The sequence below is a fragment of the Jaculus jaculus genome, chromosome 7, assembly GCF_020740685.1.
Source record: "Jaculus jaculus isolate mJacJac1 chromosome 7, mJacJac1.mat.Y.cur, whole genome shotgun sequence".
Taxonomy (NCBI): domain Eukaryota; kingdom Metazoa; phylum Chordata; class Mammalia; order Rodentia; family Dipodidae; genus Jaculus; species Jaculus jaculus.
The window spans coordinates 22,947,267-22,965,369 of NC_059108.1; the positions used below are offsets into that span (position 1 = coordinate 22,947,267).

Genomic DNA, 18,103 nt, shown 5'->3' on the forward strand with positions numbered 1-18,103 from the left:
ACTACATTATATACATTATAGTTTCTTATTTATATAGTTTACAAGTGGAAGACTTTGGTGGGATGGCAGGGTCTATTTTGTTTATACTGTCTAACATATACAGTGTATGTTCAATCTGCATTCATGTGTGTCAAAAGAAGTGAATGGATAAAAATGCTAATGCAAGTACTCTATTAACAGACTTACAGCAGCTCTCCATAAACATATTTTGAAGTATATAAAAAGGTAGTCGGGTGGGGTGGCACATGTCCTAGATCAGTAGAAAACACTCTTTTCCAGGTTGTTTCCTACTGTAGTCTCCATCCTAAGGTGTTTCATCTTTTTCTGGCTTTAAATTCACAGATTTTGCCATTAACACTATTCAAATAAATAAATATGGACATAGTATATAGGGAACAAAAAAGCCAGTCACTTCTACATATAAAGCCAACTCTTATTAGTCAACATGTGCTCACACAGAAGCAAACTAGTTTATCGGACACACAGGTACATGCCCATAATCCCAGAGGCTGGGGGATGGCTGTGTTTGAGGTCAGCCTGGTTGATATAGTAAGTTCCAGGACAGCCAGTGCTGCTTAGAAAGATCCTATTTCAGAAAAACAAAACTCAAACCAAAACCAAACAAAAGAATAAGGAAGAGGAGGAGGAGGAAAGAAGGAGGAGGAGGAGATGGAGAAAAAGAAGAATTAGAAGAGGGAGGAGGAGGAAGAGAAGCAGCAGGAACAATAACAGTTTTAAAATGATGAGCTTCAAACAATTATCCTTCAACTCAAGGTGACAATATGTAAAGGGTAATTCTCAATTTCACATTAATCAAGTTTATCAAAAAGTAAAATATTTAACAACTTAAAACCTGAAGAATTAGGATGGGTGTGGTGGCGCACGCCTTTAATCCCAGCACTCGGGAGGCAGAGGTAGGAGGATCGCCGTGAGTTTGAGGCCACCCTGAGGATACAGAGTGAATTCCAGGTCAGACTGGGCTAGAGTGAGACCCTACCTTGAACAACCAAAACAAACAAACAAACAAACAAACAAAAGAGGTAAAATTTACTACTGCTGAAATGAGAAGAATCCCTGTCATCTAAGGAATTTTTACTACTTAAGGAGAAATCACTTGAGTGTCAAGGCCTTTACATAAATTACTCACATAACATAATAATCTCACATGTGATTTTCCTCAACCAACAATAAGTAAATAGGCTTATGCAGTTAGCCACGACCACCCAGCACAAAAATGCAGAGCTGGAAACCGGACACACATCTCCCTGGCAGCGCAGGTCAGCTTCAACCACCCGGCCTGACCCTGCTGAGGGCAGAGCGTCTGCATGGATTTCTCCCAGGAAGACCCACTCAGCTCCACCTGGCAGAAGCAGGAGGGTCAGGTGAGGGAGCAACCCTTCCCCTCCACAGGGTTGGCAGGAAACCACCTCTCTGTCCCAGATGACTGAACTGGAAAAAGGTAAAAGGACTGAGAACTGGGCATGGAAACAAAAGTTTGAGAAAAGTCTAGTGACACAGACCCAGAGATAGTGTGGAGACAGTGCTGATGGAGGCTGCGGGAGATGTGGGTCAGGTTTCTGGCTGGGGCTCCGCGGTGATGCCAGCCATTGAAGGAACAGAGGACACGGGGCGTATCATAGGGAAAAGAGAATCACGCCTCGTTAGAATCTGCTAAGTGGAAGGTGTCCGTCTTGAAGATGTTCAGGTAGGATGCCAAGTCAGCAGCTGCAGTCGGAGTGTGAAGCTCAGAAGAGCAGAAGTCAGCAGCTGTGGGAAGAGGAGGTGAAGGACAGAGTGCAGCAAGGGAAGGATCTCCAGGGAAGAGCAGGGGAAGGAAGAACGTGGAGGTACAGCGCCTTAAGAGACTTCAGGGGGAAACCGGAGGGGACTCAGACATTGGAAATCCTATCAAATACCAGCCACGATTTCACTCAGTCCTCTGAAGGTACCCTTCCCTTTACATGGCAAATAGGAAGCTGGAGGCTAAAGAGCTCTCGCCCCTTTTTATATTATTTTATTTTACTTTATTTATGCTGGGGGTGAGGTGTGTGTGGCAGGACAACCTCAGGGTGTTTGTCCTCTATGTATTCATTCATTCACTTATTTATAAGCAGAGGCAGACACACAGAGCAAGAGAGAGAGAGAGAGAGAGAGAGAGAGAGAGAGAGAGAGAGAGAGAGAGAGAACGCGAGCACCAGGGCCTCCAGCCACTGTAATTGAGCTCCAGATGCATGTGCTACTTTGTGTATCTGGCTTTATGTGGTACTGGGGAATCAAACCTTAGTCGTTAGGCTTTGCAGACAAGCAGCTTAACCACTGAGCCATCTCTCCAGCCCTGTCCTCTACTCTTTCAGACAGGGTTTATTGTTGTATTGCCTCTGGATTCTCCTACTTCACCTCCCATTGACAGAGATGAATGTGTGGGTGCTACTTTGCATCTGGGTTTTATATGGATTCTGAGGAACAGAACTCTGGCTGGAAGGCTAGCAAGCAGGCTCCCCTGAACCACTGAGCTATCTCCCTAGCCCTTCTCTCCCCCTTTTTGGAGATGTATCATGTAGCCTTGAACTCACAACCCTCCCATCTCGGCCTCCCAATTAGCTGGGATTATAGGCATAAACATATGCCTGACTCACGCGAATGGTTCTGTCTTCTCTCTACTTCAGGGAACCAGGTGGACCTGTGTGATGGCTGCTAACAGTAAAGCTGTGCTATTCTTTGTGTCAGTATAGTTAGCAGTCTTTTTGCAATTTCCTCTGAAACTAAGGTCCCATCATGACAGTTTTCTCCGTGCATGGGTATAGGCACGGGTTTAAAAAGAGCGGAATCCACTGGGATGCAGAGAAAAGAGTTACTCGTCTGTGATGGGTTGAAGTGGGAGATGACAGGTGTGGAGCCAGAATTCGAGGTCCAGGGCGAGGGGAGTATGAGAACAGGGAAGGCATGCAACTGGGAAATAAATACTCCAGGGGTTACCACCACCCCAGGACACGGCGCCACTGGAGCACAGTCAAAAAATGCACAAACCCAGCACCGAACCCAGAGACTTCAGCAGACTTGCTACCACTCACTCCTCTGCTAGCATAAGCTTCCAGCCTGCCGGAGGACCGGGTTCTCCAGGGTTCTCGGGGACATGCGTCATGGCGTCGCTGTTGTCAAGGTACTGCCCTTCAGAAAGCGATGTCTTTGCATGTGACTAACGCGGAAATGCCAGGCCGGTCCATCTGGACTGTGAACCATGCAAATGAAATGGCAGTGACATGAGAACTATGGCGTGACTCTGGTTTCTGTGAGAGAGTAGTAACGCAAAGCAACAACCAGCGAAGTATTTGCGCATACAGAGTATGTTTTTCCAATCTGGATGGATATGGTGAAGGAAAGATTTTTAAATCCTAATACTGAGAAACACCGTAGAGCCACAGCCTGCTTTCTGGACACTGGCCTTTAAAAGCCAGCTCTCTGGGGACAGAAAGCAAAAAGACCTTGATGGCTAGAAACCATGCCCTGCTATCTCTCTTAACACACCAAACCAAACCAAAACAACGAAAAAGCATCCTTGTGACCAGAAATTTGAACCACCCTGTGCCGCCACTGAGACATTTCTTCCCCAGTACATGGCCTGCTAAATCCCCAGGACATAGATTTTGAGACTTTCCAGATATTGACAAGATCTCAGAATGCTGGTACTATTGACAGTGGCATTTGACAAGAACCAACAGTTATGACTTGGTAAGTACCTGAGAAGTTTTCCATGCATTATGTGAGATCATCCTGGATGGATACAATATTATTCCCATTCTACAGGCAGAGACAGAGACAGCAAACATTTTGCTGGGCACGGCTGAGCTTGCGGAAAGAGTGCCATGACTGGTTTCTATAAATTGTCAACTCATTGGATTAATCTTAGGAATTCACTCCTTCACCCATTAATTCAATCTCTAAATATTTCTGGGCACTCTTCTGAGAGCCAAGCAGGCACAGGCCCTGGTCCTGAACACATGCCTGAATCAAGCAGCCACACCAACGATGGTAAGAGGGCACTGTGGCCACCACTGTGAGGAGAAGGACTCAGTGAGGAACACTTACAGTCCATGGCCTTGACTTTGGGAGATGGGAGAAGCCTTTCCAAAGGGCATGAGAATTAAACTGAAAGCTGCAAACTAAAAATTACGTACGCAGAGGGAAGAGGAAGCCCAAGGCAGGCAGGGGGAATGGCAACACTGGCGGCCCTGGACAAGAGGGAACCTGGGAGCAGACAGACTGCAAACCGGGCTGCGTGGTGAAATGCTGGAGACAGAAAGACTACTACAGAATGCGGCTGCAGAGCGGGGCCGAGCCAGCCCCTGCAGGGCCGCACCGGACCAGTGGACAGTTCTGGACGGTCTCCTAAGGAGAAGCCATTAAGGAGGTTTCACTGAGAGAGCGGATAGACACTCTTCTTTTGTTTGAGTTCTAATAAGGAAAACAGACTGGAAGGGTCAGATGACATGTGAGATCACTGTGAGAGGGACAACTGAGGAATGCACGACAGTCATGGTGAGGAGGAGGAAGAGGAGGAGGGAAGGAAGCAGGGAGGGGAATCTAGCAGATATTTAGGAGGAATGGTGGTTTGATTCAGGTGTCCCCCATAAACTGAGGTATTCTAAATGCTAGTCTCCCCAGCTGATGACAATTGGATATTAAAGGCTCCTGGAGGCAGTGTATTGTTGGGGGCGGGCCTATCATTTGGAGCCCAGCTTCAGCACGGGGACAGTACAGTAAATCCTGTGTTACATGTAGCTGATTTCATGACGAGACTATTGAAGCAACTGTATCCTCTTTAGATTCTGGAAATTGTGAAAAATAAGCTGATTTTACAGAAGACATTGGTTTGGATTTATGATATTTCTCAACAACTTAACTCATTCCCATAAACACGTTACACTGATATTAAACTGGACAATTGCTTTAAAAAAATAAAAATAAAAATAAAGGAGCAGGACAGTCAGCAGTTCGAGCCCATCCTCCATGGCACAGTGAGTTCAGGGCCAGCCTGAGCTATGTGATCACAAGGAACAAATTGGGTTGTTTTAAGTCATAAAGCTATGAAACTTTGTTATAACAGCCCTAAGAAAATAACATAGAATATTAATGTTCCAGTATATTACTACTGGTCGCGATCCATCTTGCTTCCATAGAAATACAGTAGTCCTCTTTATTTGCAAAGGATAACTTCCAAGACGACCAGGATGCGTATAATCCATGGCACAGTGAGTTCAGGGCCAGCCTGAGCTATGTGATCACAAGGAACAAATTGGGTTGTTTTAAGTCATAAAGCTTATAGCACTTTGTTATAACAGCCCTAGGAAAATAACATAGAATATTAATGTTCCGGTATATTACTACTGGTTGTGATCCATCTTGCTTCCATAGAAATACAGTAGTCCTCTTTATTTGCAAAGGATAACTTCCAAGACAACCAGGATGCGTATAATCACAGACGGTTTGAACCCTATATCACTATGTTTTTTCCCCCTATGTATGCATACCTATGATCAAGTTTTATTTTATAAATTAGGCACAGTAAGTGGCTAACAATAGCCAGTAATAAAATAGAGTAACTATAACAATGCACTATAATTAAAGATATTTAAAACTTAGGAATTATTTGGTTATGGGATGTCTACTTAATAGTTTCACCTCATAACTCATCACATGTAACTGGAACTACAGAAAGGGAGACCGTAGATAAGAGAAGGGAACACAGCATATGAGGGTTATGATAATTATTATAGCACCTTTTAACAAACATTTTTATCTTTTTAAATTTTTATTTATTTATTAGATACAGCGGGGGAGAGAGAGAGAAAGAGAAAATGGGCGCGCCAGGGCCTCCAGCCACTGCAAATGCACTCCAGAAGCATGCGCCACCTTGTGCATCTGGCTAACATGGGACCGGGAGAATTGAAACTGGGTCCCTAGGGTTTGCAGGCAAGTGCCTTAACCACTAAGCCATCTCTCCAGTCCTATTGTAGTATCTTGAACCTTCTGAGTGTAATAGAACACTTCAACAAAAATTCTGGTCTTAGGTGGTAAAAAAAAAAAAAAAATCCCTGAAGATACTAGAATTACCTTCTAGATGATTTTTTTTTTTTTTTTTTTTTTTTTTGGCTTTCCGAGGTAGGGTTTTACTCAAGCCCAGGTTGACCTGGAATTCACTACATAGTGTCAGGGTGGCCTCGAACTCATGGCAATCCTCATACCTCTGCCTCCCAAGTGCTGGGATTAAAGGCATGCACCACCACTCCTGGCTCAATATTGTATTTTTAAAGAAGCAATTTCTCCTTAGAAGCTTCAGTAGTGGGGGCACAAGAAGTCTGCCCGAGTATCTTTTGGGATTCAAGTTCCCATCCCCGGGTTCTGCAGAGACACACACCACTGTGAGCTCCAATGTCTGACACAATCTCAGGCCACGTCATCTAAAGAACTCCACTGATGACACTGACAAAAGCAGAGGGATACTCTTATTAAGGTGCTCACTGAGGACTGAAGAAATGGCTTAGCGGTTAAGGTGCTTGCGTGCAAAGCCTAAGGACCCAGGTTCAATTCCCCAGAACCCAAGTAAGCCAGAAGCACAAGGGGGCACATGCATCTGGAGTTTGTTTGCAGTGGCTAGAGGCCCTGCTGTGCCCATTCTCTCTCTCTCTCTCTCTCTCTCTCTCTCTCTCTCTCTCTCTCCCTCTTTCTGTCTCTAATAAATAAATAGATAATAAATCTTAAAAAAAAGATGCGCATTGAATTTGCAAAACATGAATCCCTAAGTAATGGCAAATGACCCCAAATGTTCATCAGATTTCCCTCATACAAGAAAAAGCAGCAATGAAGCTGGGTATGGTGGTGCACACCTTTAATCCCAGCACTTGGGAGGAAGAGGAAGGAGGATCGCCATGAGTTCGAGGCCACCCTGAGACTCCATAGTGAATTCCAGGTCAGCCTGGGCTAGAGCGAGACCCTACATCAGAAAACCAAAAACGAGGCAATGAAAATCTTATTAACAGCATATTTTAAACTCCTGCAAACTGTTGGGAACACATTATATTTCTGTTTAGTCACCTCTCTCTCTCCTTTTTTCTTTTCTCCTCTCTTTCCCCCTCTATCCCTCCTCCCCTAACCTCTCTTGGGAATGAGCCCAGGCCCTGTATGTGTTCAGCAAGTGTTTGATCCCTGAGCTAACTGCCAGCCCCACTTAGTTTTCTTATTTGACTGTTGACGAGATCTCAGAGGAAGGACGGTGAGAAGCAGTCTGGATGACAAGGGTCCTACCTGGTGCAGCCAGTCCTTGAAACACAGGCCCTGCTGACCAACTGCCCGCTCTGAGCATGCGGACACTGACGCCAGAGCGCAGAGCTCCTCCAGGGCCTGGCCTTCTCTCCTTTACTCAGCTAACAAGGAGAGGACACAAAATAAGCAGACAAGGTCTTTACTTTTCATAGGCTAGGAAAGACACAGAGTGGGAACTGAAGAGCATGCGTAGGCTTCTAGGCATGTGGATGGCGTCTCCCTGTCAGCTGGCTGCTCCTTATCTGAGACGTGTGAGCAGTACTACACAGCCCTGGAGTAACCCAAAGCTGGAATGAGGCCATGCTAGCAAAGCTTAGTGTCTTATACATGGGAGAAAGTCATTAAGTTTCGTGTTCTTTTTTCATCTCCGTAAACAACCCGTGTGAAATAATAATATGTATGAAAATTACAAAACTACCAAGACAAATCCATACATGATCAATAACAATCATCTTACACAGCAATAACTGTAATATAGTTCAATCTTTTCCTCTCATCCCAGCCAATCTTCTTCTAACATATAGATGATTAATCTGCAGAGAGGTTTGTGCTGTTTTGTTTTGTTTGAGAAGGGGTCTTATGTAGCCCAGACTAGCCTCGAACTTGTTATATAGCAGAGGATAGCCCTGAGCTCTTAATTTTCCTGTCTCTACCTCCTGAGCACTGGGATAACAGGTGTGCATTACCACAACTGGTTCCAAAGAAAAGATTTTCTCATTTTAAGGATTTGTTCCAAAACTCTTCAAAGACTTGAATTTATATGGGTAAGACATTAATAAAAACTTAAGATTCCCTACCAGTTTTGATGAAGATGTTGTATTCATAAAGAGGAATATTCAGGGCTGGAGAGATGGCTTAGCTGTTAAGTGCTTGCCTGTGAAGCCTAAGGACCCTGGTTCAAGGCTCGATTCCCCAGGACCCCCATTAGCCAGATGCACAAGAGGGTGCACACATCTGGAGTTCGTTTGCAATGGCTGGAAGTCCTGGTGCGCCCATTCTCTCTCTCTGCCTCTTTCTCTCTCTCTGTCTGTTGCTCTCAAATAAATAAATAAAAATAAACTAAACTTTTTTTTAAAAAAAGGAGGCATATGCATACATCTATCTCTATTCTATCCTGCTGTCATGAATCGGTAGGGTTGGTGAAAATCCCTTGACAGGGAAGCTCTCTATTTTCATGCTGGCATTTCCCCTCCATCATCCCATCAGTCCCCTTTAAACCCAGGAGAAAGTCTGGGGTGGATGGAGGACTCTTCCGTGTTAGGATCCAGCTCCTTACACAATGCCAACTCCTTGTCCTCAATTAAAAGCTTGCATAATATTCATTCACCCTCCTTCCACAGTGTTGGATTTCTCTCCATTTCTTGTTCTTATCTTTACGCTTTTCTCCCATTACTCATTCTGCTTGAATAAGTTTCCTGCCTTTGGCTAAATGAAAGTCCAGCTCCCATCAAGTCTTCATAGCACTCCCTTCCCAACTTCAGCCCACCCAACTCCCTTCTGTCTGTCAACATCAACACTGTGATTTTGCTGCTGTTCATTTACTTTATGTTACTTAATCACCCTTCATTTTGCATGGTCTCTCAACTGTGTTATAAACTCACAAGCCACACTACATTAGAGCCAAACACAATCTTTTGCACACAACTGGTAGTTAGATATGTACTGGGTGGCTACAATGCATGAGGAATAACAACTGAAAAAGTTAAAGTCCTACTTGAGCATGAACATCAGTCATCAAGGTCTGATTTCTAGCCAGGTGTGGTGGCACACGCCTTTAATCCCAGCACTCAGGAGGCAGAGATAGGAGGATCGTCATAAGTTCAAGGCCACCCTGAGAATACATAGTGAATTCCAGGTCAGCCTGGGCTAGAATGAGACCTTACCATAAAAAGAAAAAAATTTAAATCTGATTTCCTCCATCAACACTAAAAGAGAAGACATTTCTGAAAACCTAAGATGAATTAAACTTTTCCCTATAAAAGGCAATACTATTGGAAAAAAGAGTTTGAATAGTAAGTAATAGGACAGCAATAAAACACCTCAAAATTGAAGAAGTGCTGGCTGTAACCAGTTAAATTAGATAATCAAAGTGCTGGAAATTTAGTCCAACAGACTTAATTAAGCAATTATTCATTGAGTCTCTAATGTGTATAAGGAATCACTTATAGTCTCCTGGGAGAAGAGATGAGTAAAAAGGCTAGTCACTTAACTCCTTAACATTCAGCACTTTAATAGAAGACAGATAAGATTAAAACACTTTATGAAGCAAAAGTTAAAGAAACAATGCAACATGGCAAGACTCCTGAGCACTGTGGGTAATCAGAATAAAGTGGCAAAGGGAACATTGGAGCCAAGCCACCCCTGAACGATAATCACAACTTCACACGCCAAGATGGGGGAAGGTATCCTGGACCTGAGCAGGAAGAGCAAAGGCCCAGGTATGAAAATAGATTCTGCCCATCCTGAGCTTCTCTCAGCAGGTGAGCTCTTCTGCTATTTCAGAGGAAAAAATAAAAGACGTCTCTCTTCTGCATCTCAAAACCAAATAATGGTTCTGTCTCTTTCTCTTCTACCTCAAAGTGTCCCCATTATTTCCAGCCACTGAATTCTGTTCTTAATTCTCGTACTGCCTGGCCTCCTATCCTCTCGTGGGTCCACTGCTCACTTGCTCTCTGTGGCTAATTTTTTAAATTATTTTTTAAAACATTTTTTATTTATTCATTTGAGTGAGGGGAGAAAGAGGTGTGTGTGTTTGTGTGTGTGTGTGTATGTGTATATATATATATATGTGTGTGTGTGTGTGTGTGTGTGTGTGTGTGTATGTATGTATATGTATATGTGTGTGTGTGTGTGTGTGTGTGTGTGTGTGTGTGTGTGGAGAGAGAGAGAGAGAGAGAGAGATGGCAGAGCCTCTAGCCACTGCAAATGAATCCCCCAGATGCATGTGCCACTTTGTGCATCTGGCTTACATGGGTACTGAGGAATTAAACCTGGGTCCTTAGGCTTTGCAGGCAAGTGCCTTAACCACTAAGCCATCTCTCCAACCCTGTGGCTAAATTTTTTTTTAAAGAGAGGTCTTCTCTAACTCATTATGCAGGACTGTAAGCTTAACTGTTTTAAGTGCTTCAAGTGGTGGTTTTTGTTCAGTGAAATGAGGACTTTCTCTCTCACTCTGTGTGTGTGTGTGTGTGTGTGTGTGTGTGTGTGTGTGTGTGTACATGCATGTAGTGGCCAGAGGACAACCTCAGGTGCTGTTCTCAGGCACGCCAGCCATGTCTTCTTCACGGCACGGAGCTCTCCAATTAAGCTAAACTTGCTGGCCAACAAGCTCCAGGGACCTGCCCGTCTCTCCCTCTCCAGCGCTGGGATTACAGGCGCGTGCCATCACTCTCTGGATTTACACAGTACTGGGAATCAAACTTGGATCCTCATGCTAGAGAGGCAAGCCCTTCACTAGATGAGCCATGTCCTTAGGCAGGACTTACTACCTGATTTCATCCTTTCTTTGTTCTAAAATTCTGGACAAGGATTTCTTCTTAAAGCTTATTTGGGATAGTCAAGGAACAGAAAATGAATAGCCTCTAAAATGAGATGGTTTTTTTTTTTCCATGTCTATTAAACAGAACTATTAAACAGAAGAGACACTCAACATTTACCCAAGAACCTATTATGGTGGTGGATAAAAATCCTAAACCTTCAACATGCTGGTCTCTCAACACACGTTTCCCTAACTTTTAATAATCCTTCAGTGGTGAGAACACAGAGACGAGATTCATTTCCTCAATGAGGTAAAGGATATGCTTTAAAGGAAATTATTTCATGCAGGTCAAGATCCTCAATCCTTTAGAGTAAAGTATAGGTTATCATCTTTTTTTTGTTGTTGTTTTTTTTTGTTGTTGTTTTTTTGAGGTAGGGTCTTACTCTAGCCCAGGCTGACCTGGAATTCACTTTTTACTAAGAGGGCTAATGGGCAGGGCAGTTTCTCTTCTTCTATTCAATAAATAGCTACACTAGCCATAACTTAGTGTGCTTACCTTTCTTGCTCCAAGTAAAATTATCAGTACAGATTAGTCATCTATATTGATTTCAAAAGTGCAAAAAAAAAAAAACCCACTCATATGTAACATACATGTTTCCAGGGACAGTGACTGTAATATACATATTCTATGAATTGTTGGGGGAATATGTGAATCTCAGCTTATGTTTTCATTTCCTTTGTAATGAACATTTCACCTCTCTGAATAATATAATTAGCTTTTAGAAATAATTTATCTTATTAATATCCACCTTTTAAATTAAAAATATTTTTATTTATTAAAGAGAGAGAGAGCAAGGAAGATATAGACAGAAAGAATGACTTTGAGCATGCCAGGGCCTCTTGCCACTGCAAACAAGCTCTAGACACATATGCCACTTTGTTCAGCTGGCTTTACGTGGGTACTGGGGAATTAAACCCAGCTATCAGGCTTTGCAAGTAAGTGCCTTTAACTTAACTGCTGAGCCATCTTGCCAGCTCTACCCTTCCTTTTTGAAATGGCTCTTCTTAAAATAGACAAGGATCAGAGTTATAAACTTGTCTTTCTAAGCAGTTGGCCTACCAGATGCACTTTGCAAATCCTACCAAGTATGGATATTATAAAAATTCCATAAATATTTTAATAAGATGATTTATATTTGGTAGTATTTTTGAAAAATATGTCTTTATTTATTTATTTTGGTTTTTCAAGGTAGGGTTTCACTCTAGTCCAGGCTGACCTGGAATTCACTATGTAGTCTCAGGATGGCCTCAAACTCATGGTGATCCTCCTACCTCTGTCTCCCAAGTGCTGGGATTAAAGGCATGTGCCACCATGCCCGGCTTATTTGTTTATTTTTAATTACAAAAAAACTTTATTTTTATTTATTTGAGAGAGAGAATGAGGCAGAGAGAGGGAGAGAGAGAATGGGCGTGCCAGGGCCTCTAGCCACTGCAAACGAACTCCAGATCCATGTGTTCCCTGTGCATCTGGCTTACATGGGCCCTGGAGAGTTGAACTGGGATCCTTTGGCTTTGCAGGCAAACACCTTTACCGCTAAGCCATCTCTCCAGCCCAAACAGAGGGGGTTGTTATTTTGTTGTTGTTGTTTTGTTTTGGTTTTGGTTTTTCGAGGTAGGGTCTCACTCTAGCACAGGATGACCTGGAATTCACTATGTAGTCTCAGGGTGGCCTCGAACTCAAGGCAATCCTCCTACCTCTGCCTCCCAAGTGCTGGGATTAAAGGCATGCACCACGACAGAGAGAGAGGGAGAGACAGAGAGAGAGAGAGAGAGAGAGAGAGAGAGAGAGAGAGAGAGAGAGAGGGGGGGGGAGAGAGGGAGAGAGAGAGGGAGAGGGAGAGGGAGAGGGAGAGGGAGAGGGAGAGGGAGAGGGAGAGGGAGAGGGAGAGGGAGAGGGAGAGGGAGAGGGAGAGGGAATACAAGCACACATATGGCTTTGCATGGGTACTAGGTAATGGAACATGGGTAGTTAGGTTTAACCAGCAGGTGCCTTAACTGCTGAGCCATCTCTCCAGCCCAGTAGTATTGTTATCATTTCCATAAAGAGCATTAAAAACACATTTTGACTGAAGATCAGAAAATTCTAGGCCGACCTCTAATAGTTATAGGGGATGAGGTAATGCTAAATGGAGGTATATACTCCATGCGTAAGTATTTAAAAGTTACAAGTTTAGCAATACTAGCAAATAAGATGTGTCCTTATAGTCCCCACAAATAACACCATCAGTGTTCTAGAAGGACACATTCTTAGATTCCCTGAAGTTCCACATCAGTGCCACAGAGGGTTTTCCCATCCCATTCTCTTCTAATTCCCCAGTCCTGTCAACAACTCGAGGGGCCTGCACACTGTGGACTGCCTACCCACCTCAAACTGCTACCTTTCAGGCACGGCTCATGCCTCTGTTTCCCCCCACACACTCCTTCCTGCCCTCTCCTCCTGCTTCTCATCTTCTCTCCCTCTTCCCTCCCCTCCCGTCTCCTCCTTGACAGGGCCCAGCTACAGTGCTCACCCTGGACTTGAACACAATCTCCTGGCTCAGCCTCTATTAAGCAGAGGATGATCAGTGTGCACACAGCTCACAAAGGGTCAGTGTAGAACCTTCTAGTCCACAAGTCCCAAAGCATGGCCTCTTTCCCAGGACTGAAGGCAACACTGGCCCACACTGAACGTATACTAGATGGAACTCCATAATGTAAGCCCATCAGCCCCCTCAAGACCTGTAATGAAAGGGTCCAACACCTAGCTAGATCTCAAAGGCACATTCTGCTCTTGTTTTTCACAACTGCATCCAAGTTGACAGGATTCTGTGATATTCCAGAGGGGGTTGGGAAGATAAGCATCAGCAGATGGCACAGAACGCAGTGTGTCAAACACAAGCTCAGACATGACGGAAGGGAAACCAGCTGCCCCGGGGGTCTGTGGCAATCCCACAAGTACGCATCTGCTCCTGGTCCAGCGAGGGCACGATCTCTGCCAGTCACACTAACACCGACTCACACAGTCAGTTTTTGCCTGCTGGTGTCCCAAGCCCAGCCACCACCTACACAGGAAGCAGGTCACGCTGAACCTCAGCACGTCAGTTACCGCACATGGCTCTCCTGTCACGGGATTTCCTCTCAACATAACGACTGCACTGCACGCCCAATTCACTTAGCAAGAAAGTGATTCTGGTAATTTGAAAAGACTTCAATAAGTAACTGGTGATCACAACACATACACATACTCCACAGGAGGGGAAGTTATTTCAACTGGAAATCTTAGTTATGAGTACTTACTGAGATTGTACCATTGTCTAGACCTATGGACAGTCTTCTTGTTTCCGGGTTAAAAGACATGCATGAACATGGAGCTGAAAGAAATGAACATGTTGATGAAATTAACAAAACGATGGTGCTCATGGGTTCAGGAGTGCCTAACAAGCTCAAAGTACGTGGCTAGTTTTCCCCCATTTTATGAAATAGCTCATTTAAATCCCACTGCCCCCAAAATAAAAACAGCAATTCCACAACCAACACCTAGTTTTTAAAGTTATTCTCTTATTAAATATAACAAATTTAAACATCCTCAAACTGGGCAGTTTCCAGGACTGTGATCTTGGCTTGTGCTCGCTGTAAGTCTGAATCTAAGCTTGCTTGGCTAGAGTGACAATCCTTAGTGCTGTTTAAGCCTATCATTACTTCTAAATATTTTATTTATTTGAGACTGAGAGAAAGAAGAAGGGAGATAGAGAGAGAATGGGCATGCCAGGAACTCCAGACGCATGTGCCACCTTGTGCATCTGTCTTACATGGGTCCTGGGGAATTGAACCGAGGTCCTTTGGCTTTGTGGGCAAGTGCCTTAACTGCTAAGCCATCTCTCCAGCCCTATCATTACCCTTTCTTCCACCCATACCCCAGCTGAAATAGAAATAACAAACTATTCTTTCTGTACTAGGGAGAAAAAAATTTTACCCACCCTCTGCCTCAACACACACACACACACACACACACACACATATATAAAAATGTCAACTGAGGGCTGGAGAGATGGCTTAGCCGTTAAGGCACTCACTTGCAAAGCTAAAAGACCTATGTTCAAAACTCTCCAGATCCCACATAAGCCAGACGCAAAAGGGGATGCAAGCGTGCACAGTCGCACATGCACACAAGGTGGCACACACATCTGGAGTTTGATTGCAGTGGCTAGAAGCCCTGGCATGCAAATTCTCTCTCTCTTATTAAAAAAAAAAAAATTGTGGGCTGGAGAGATGGCTTAGAGGTTAAGATGTTTGTCTGCAAAGCCAAAGGACCCTGGCTCGATTCCCCAGGACCCATGTTAGCCAGATGCACAAGGGGGTGCACATGTCTGGAGTTTGTTTTCAGTGGCTGGAGGCCCTGGTGTACCCATTCTCCCTCTCTCTCCCTCTCTCTCAAGTTATTAAATAAATATAATTCTTCAATAATTATTTTTTAAAAAACAAGAAAAAAGTTACTAACATTTTTAAAAAATTGCAAAAAAAAAAGCATCTATTGATACAGAATTGATAGGGCACAAGTGAGCCAACAGAAGTCTTTGACTCTTGGTATTTAAGTATGCTGGGAGCCTCTGTTGAAAATGTCTATGGATTTGCAAATACCAAGACAGGGGCAGGCTGTGAGGAAGAGACTAGGTGAGTCAGTAAACCTGGTCCTGGGCTGGACCTCGTGTCTCATGTTCGAATGAAGTCCTATGCTCAGAAGCGACTTATGAACAGCCGGTACTTACTACAGAGTCTGCTTCCAGGACCCTGCCTCCATTTCTATCTCTACTTGCTTGAAGAATTGGGGGCCTTGAGCTGAGCATGGTGGTGCCTGACGCCCTTAATCCCAGCACTTGGGAGGCAGGGGTGGGAGGATGGCCACGGATTTGAGACCAGGCTGTGTGTGTGTACGCAGGGAGAGATGCATGTACCTATCTTCCTTTCTCTCTAGTGGAGACACTATTAGAATTCAAAATCAAAAGATTTTTCCTATAAAGAGACTTAAAAAACATTGTCACAGAAATCCTGCTATTCTGTGACTCACACTTTAACCCAAATGTCCTAAATATCTGGGGTATGCTAGAATTACACAGCATTACTTCAAGTGTCCTCAAATGCATGATTACCCTTCACAAAAGCATTATGGAAATATACAAAAAAAAAAAAAAAAGAGCCCCCTGAAAACCCACCCCACTCTCTCCTCATGCAAAGACTTTTGATAGTAGAGCCTTCTCCTCCTTCTAGCAGACAGCTTCGGGTCCCTGACATGAACTTCCAGAATTCCAGAGGTATGGAGGAAGGGATATTTATTGAAGCTACAGATCCAGGGGAAGTTGGCCTTGCTTTCATAGGGCCAAGGAGAGAGAGAGAGAGAGAATAAGAAAGAGAGAGAGACATGCCCCACGCCAAAAGCCACACTTCAGGCACTTCGCATATCTTTATATTGGAATGTCAAATCCACCACCACACTTTAGGGCTGGACTGACACCTCTTCCAGCCAGGTGGCTGGAAATCCAAGGAGTTTTAATAAACCCATGGATCTATTGAGGAGGCATTTATTCAAACAACCACACTCCTGAAACCATTTCCCAAGTGACACTCCAACAGACCCAGATCTTGGGTTAGTTCGTCACAGAGAATTCTGATGCCCAGAATAGTTGCTACAGAAAATCTTCTCGCTGGAGATGGAAGGTGCAGACCACCACAGAGCTTTCTACCCTCAACTTGGGAGCTTGTCTGGAGGTTCTAGCAGGGCAGCGGGCCACTCGGACACCCTTGGCGAGTCCTCCTCTATTTGGGAAGGTCGTCCTCTTCGAGCAAGGGCGCAGCTTCGGGAGGGACACGCACAGAGCGGTGGGGGAGGAAGGAGACACCCGCCTAGCCAGCCACATCAGCCGAATCAACCCTGGCGATAAATGGGGTGACAGATTTCGCAGCCAGATAGTTCGCCCTCACATCCTCTAACCTCAACATGGAAAACGTGTTGTCATACAATATGGGCTCCTAACCATGAAAGACAAGTGTCAGAGTAACAATATTGCCTGCGGAGGGATAAGGACACACAGTCAATGGCCAGTTAGCAAAGGGAAACCGCTGGCCAGAAGAATGGAGGAGACACACAGACAATTAAGTATCGGAGTTGTCACTGGCTTGCAAACGTGGTATTTCACAAATAAAATCTCTGCTTTCATTAAATACTATAAAATTACTCCTTCATAAAGCAATAAGCAAGCGATTGTGACAAGGCTAAATGTGGCAGTTAGACATTCAACTGGCTGAACGAGTAACCGCTCTCTTTTCCCACCTTGAGACTGTTTTAGCCGGAGTGATTAAAGTGGCTGGCCAGAAATATAAAAACTACAGTGTACTGTCCCCTCACCTGATTTCCTCTATCAAAACTGCACCTGAGGGCTGGAGAGATGGCTTAGCGGTTAAGCACTTGCCTGTGAAGCCTAAGGACCCCAGTTTGAGGCTCGGTTCCCCAGGTCCCACGTTAGCCAGATGCACAAAGGGGAGCACGCGTCTGGAGTTCGTTTGCAGAGGCTGGAAGCCCTGGCGCGCCCATTCTCTCTCTCTCTCCATCTGTCTTTCTCTCTGTGTCTGTCGCTCTCAAATAAATAAATTAAAAAAAATTTTTAAAAGAAAATAAAATAATAGAAAGCCAGGAATGATGGCACATGCCTTTAATAATCCCAGCACTCAGAAGGCAGAGGTAGGAGGAGCACCATGAGTTCGAGGCCACTCAGACTACATAGTGAATTCCAGGTCAGCCTGAGCTAGCATAAAACCCAACCTCAACCCCCCCCCAAAAGAAGAAAAAAATATAGAATTCATTTCTCACATTATCTGAATAAAATTTTCTGTTGGGATGGATGACAAAGAAAGTATATTGGTGAAATTTTAGGAAGAGAGATACTGAAAAGTACAAGTTAGGTGGAACAGAACTTGTGTGTGGAGCTACCGGTAATGGGCCCTCTTGCAGATTTGTGCTAGTAGCAGCTTAGATTGGGGGGGTCGTGGATTACACGCAGGGCCCCAAGGGGGAAACCTGAAGAGACTGGAGTAGACAGAGACTCAGGAGACCAACACCAGCCTCCACAGTCCATAATCAAATGGATCAGTGAAAAAGCACCTACCTATATTTCCAATTACTGTTACACCATGTTTGGTATAAAAGGTCACCATCCATTCTTTAAAAAAAAAAATGTGGTTGAGAGGAAATATTTTCAGAATATTGTTTGGAGC

At 44.2% G+C, this 18,103-nt stretch overlaps 1 protein-coding gene across 1 annotated transcript in view; it reads right to left on the reverse strand.

The window, feature by feature from the left end:
• Wdfy2 (WD repeat and FYVE domain containing 2) overlaps positions 1-18,103 on the reverse strand; it is a 174,681-nt gene that overhangs the window by 69,342 nt on the left and 87,236 nt on the right. Inside the window, exon 3 of the mRNA XM_004660042.2 lies at positions 14,135-14,208. Within this exon, the coding sequence (XP_004660099.1) occupies positions 14,135-14,208 (74 nt within the window). The remainder of the gene's footprint in view (positions 1-14,134; positions 14,209-18,103) is intronic.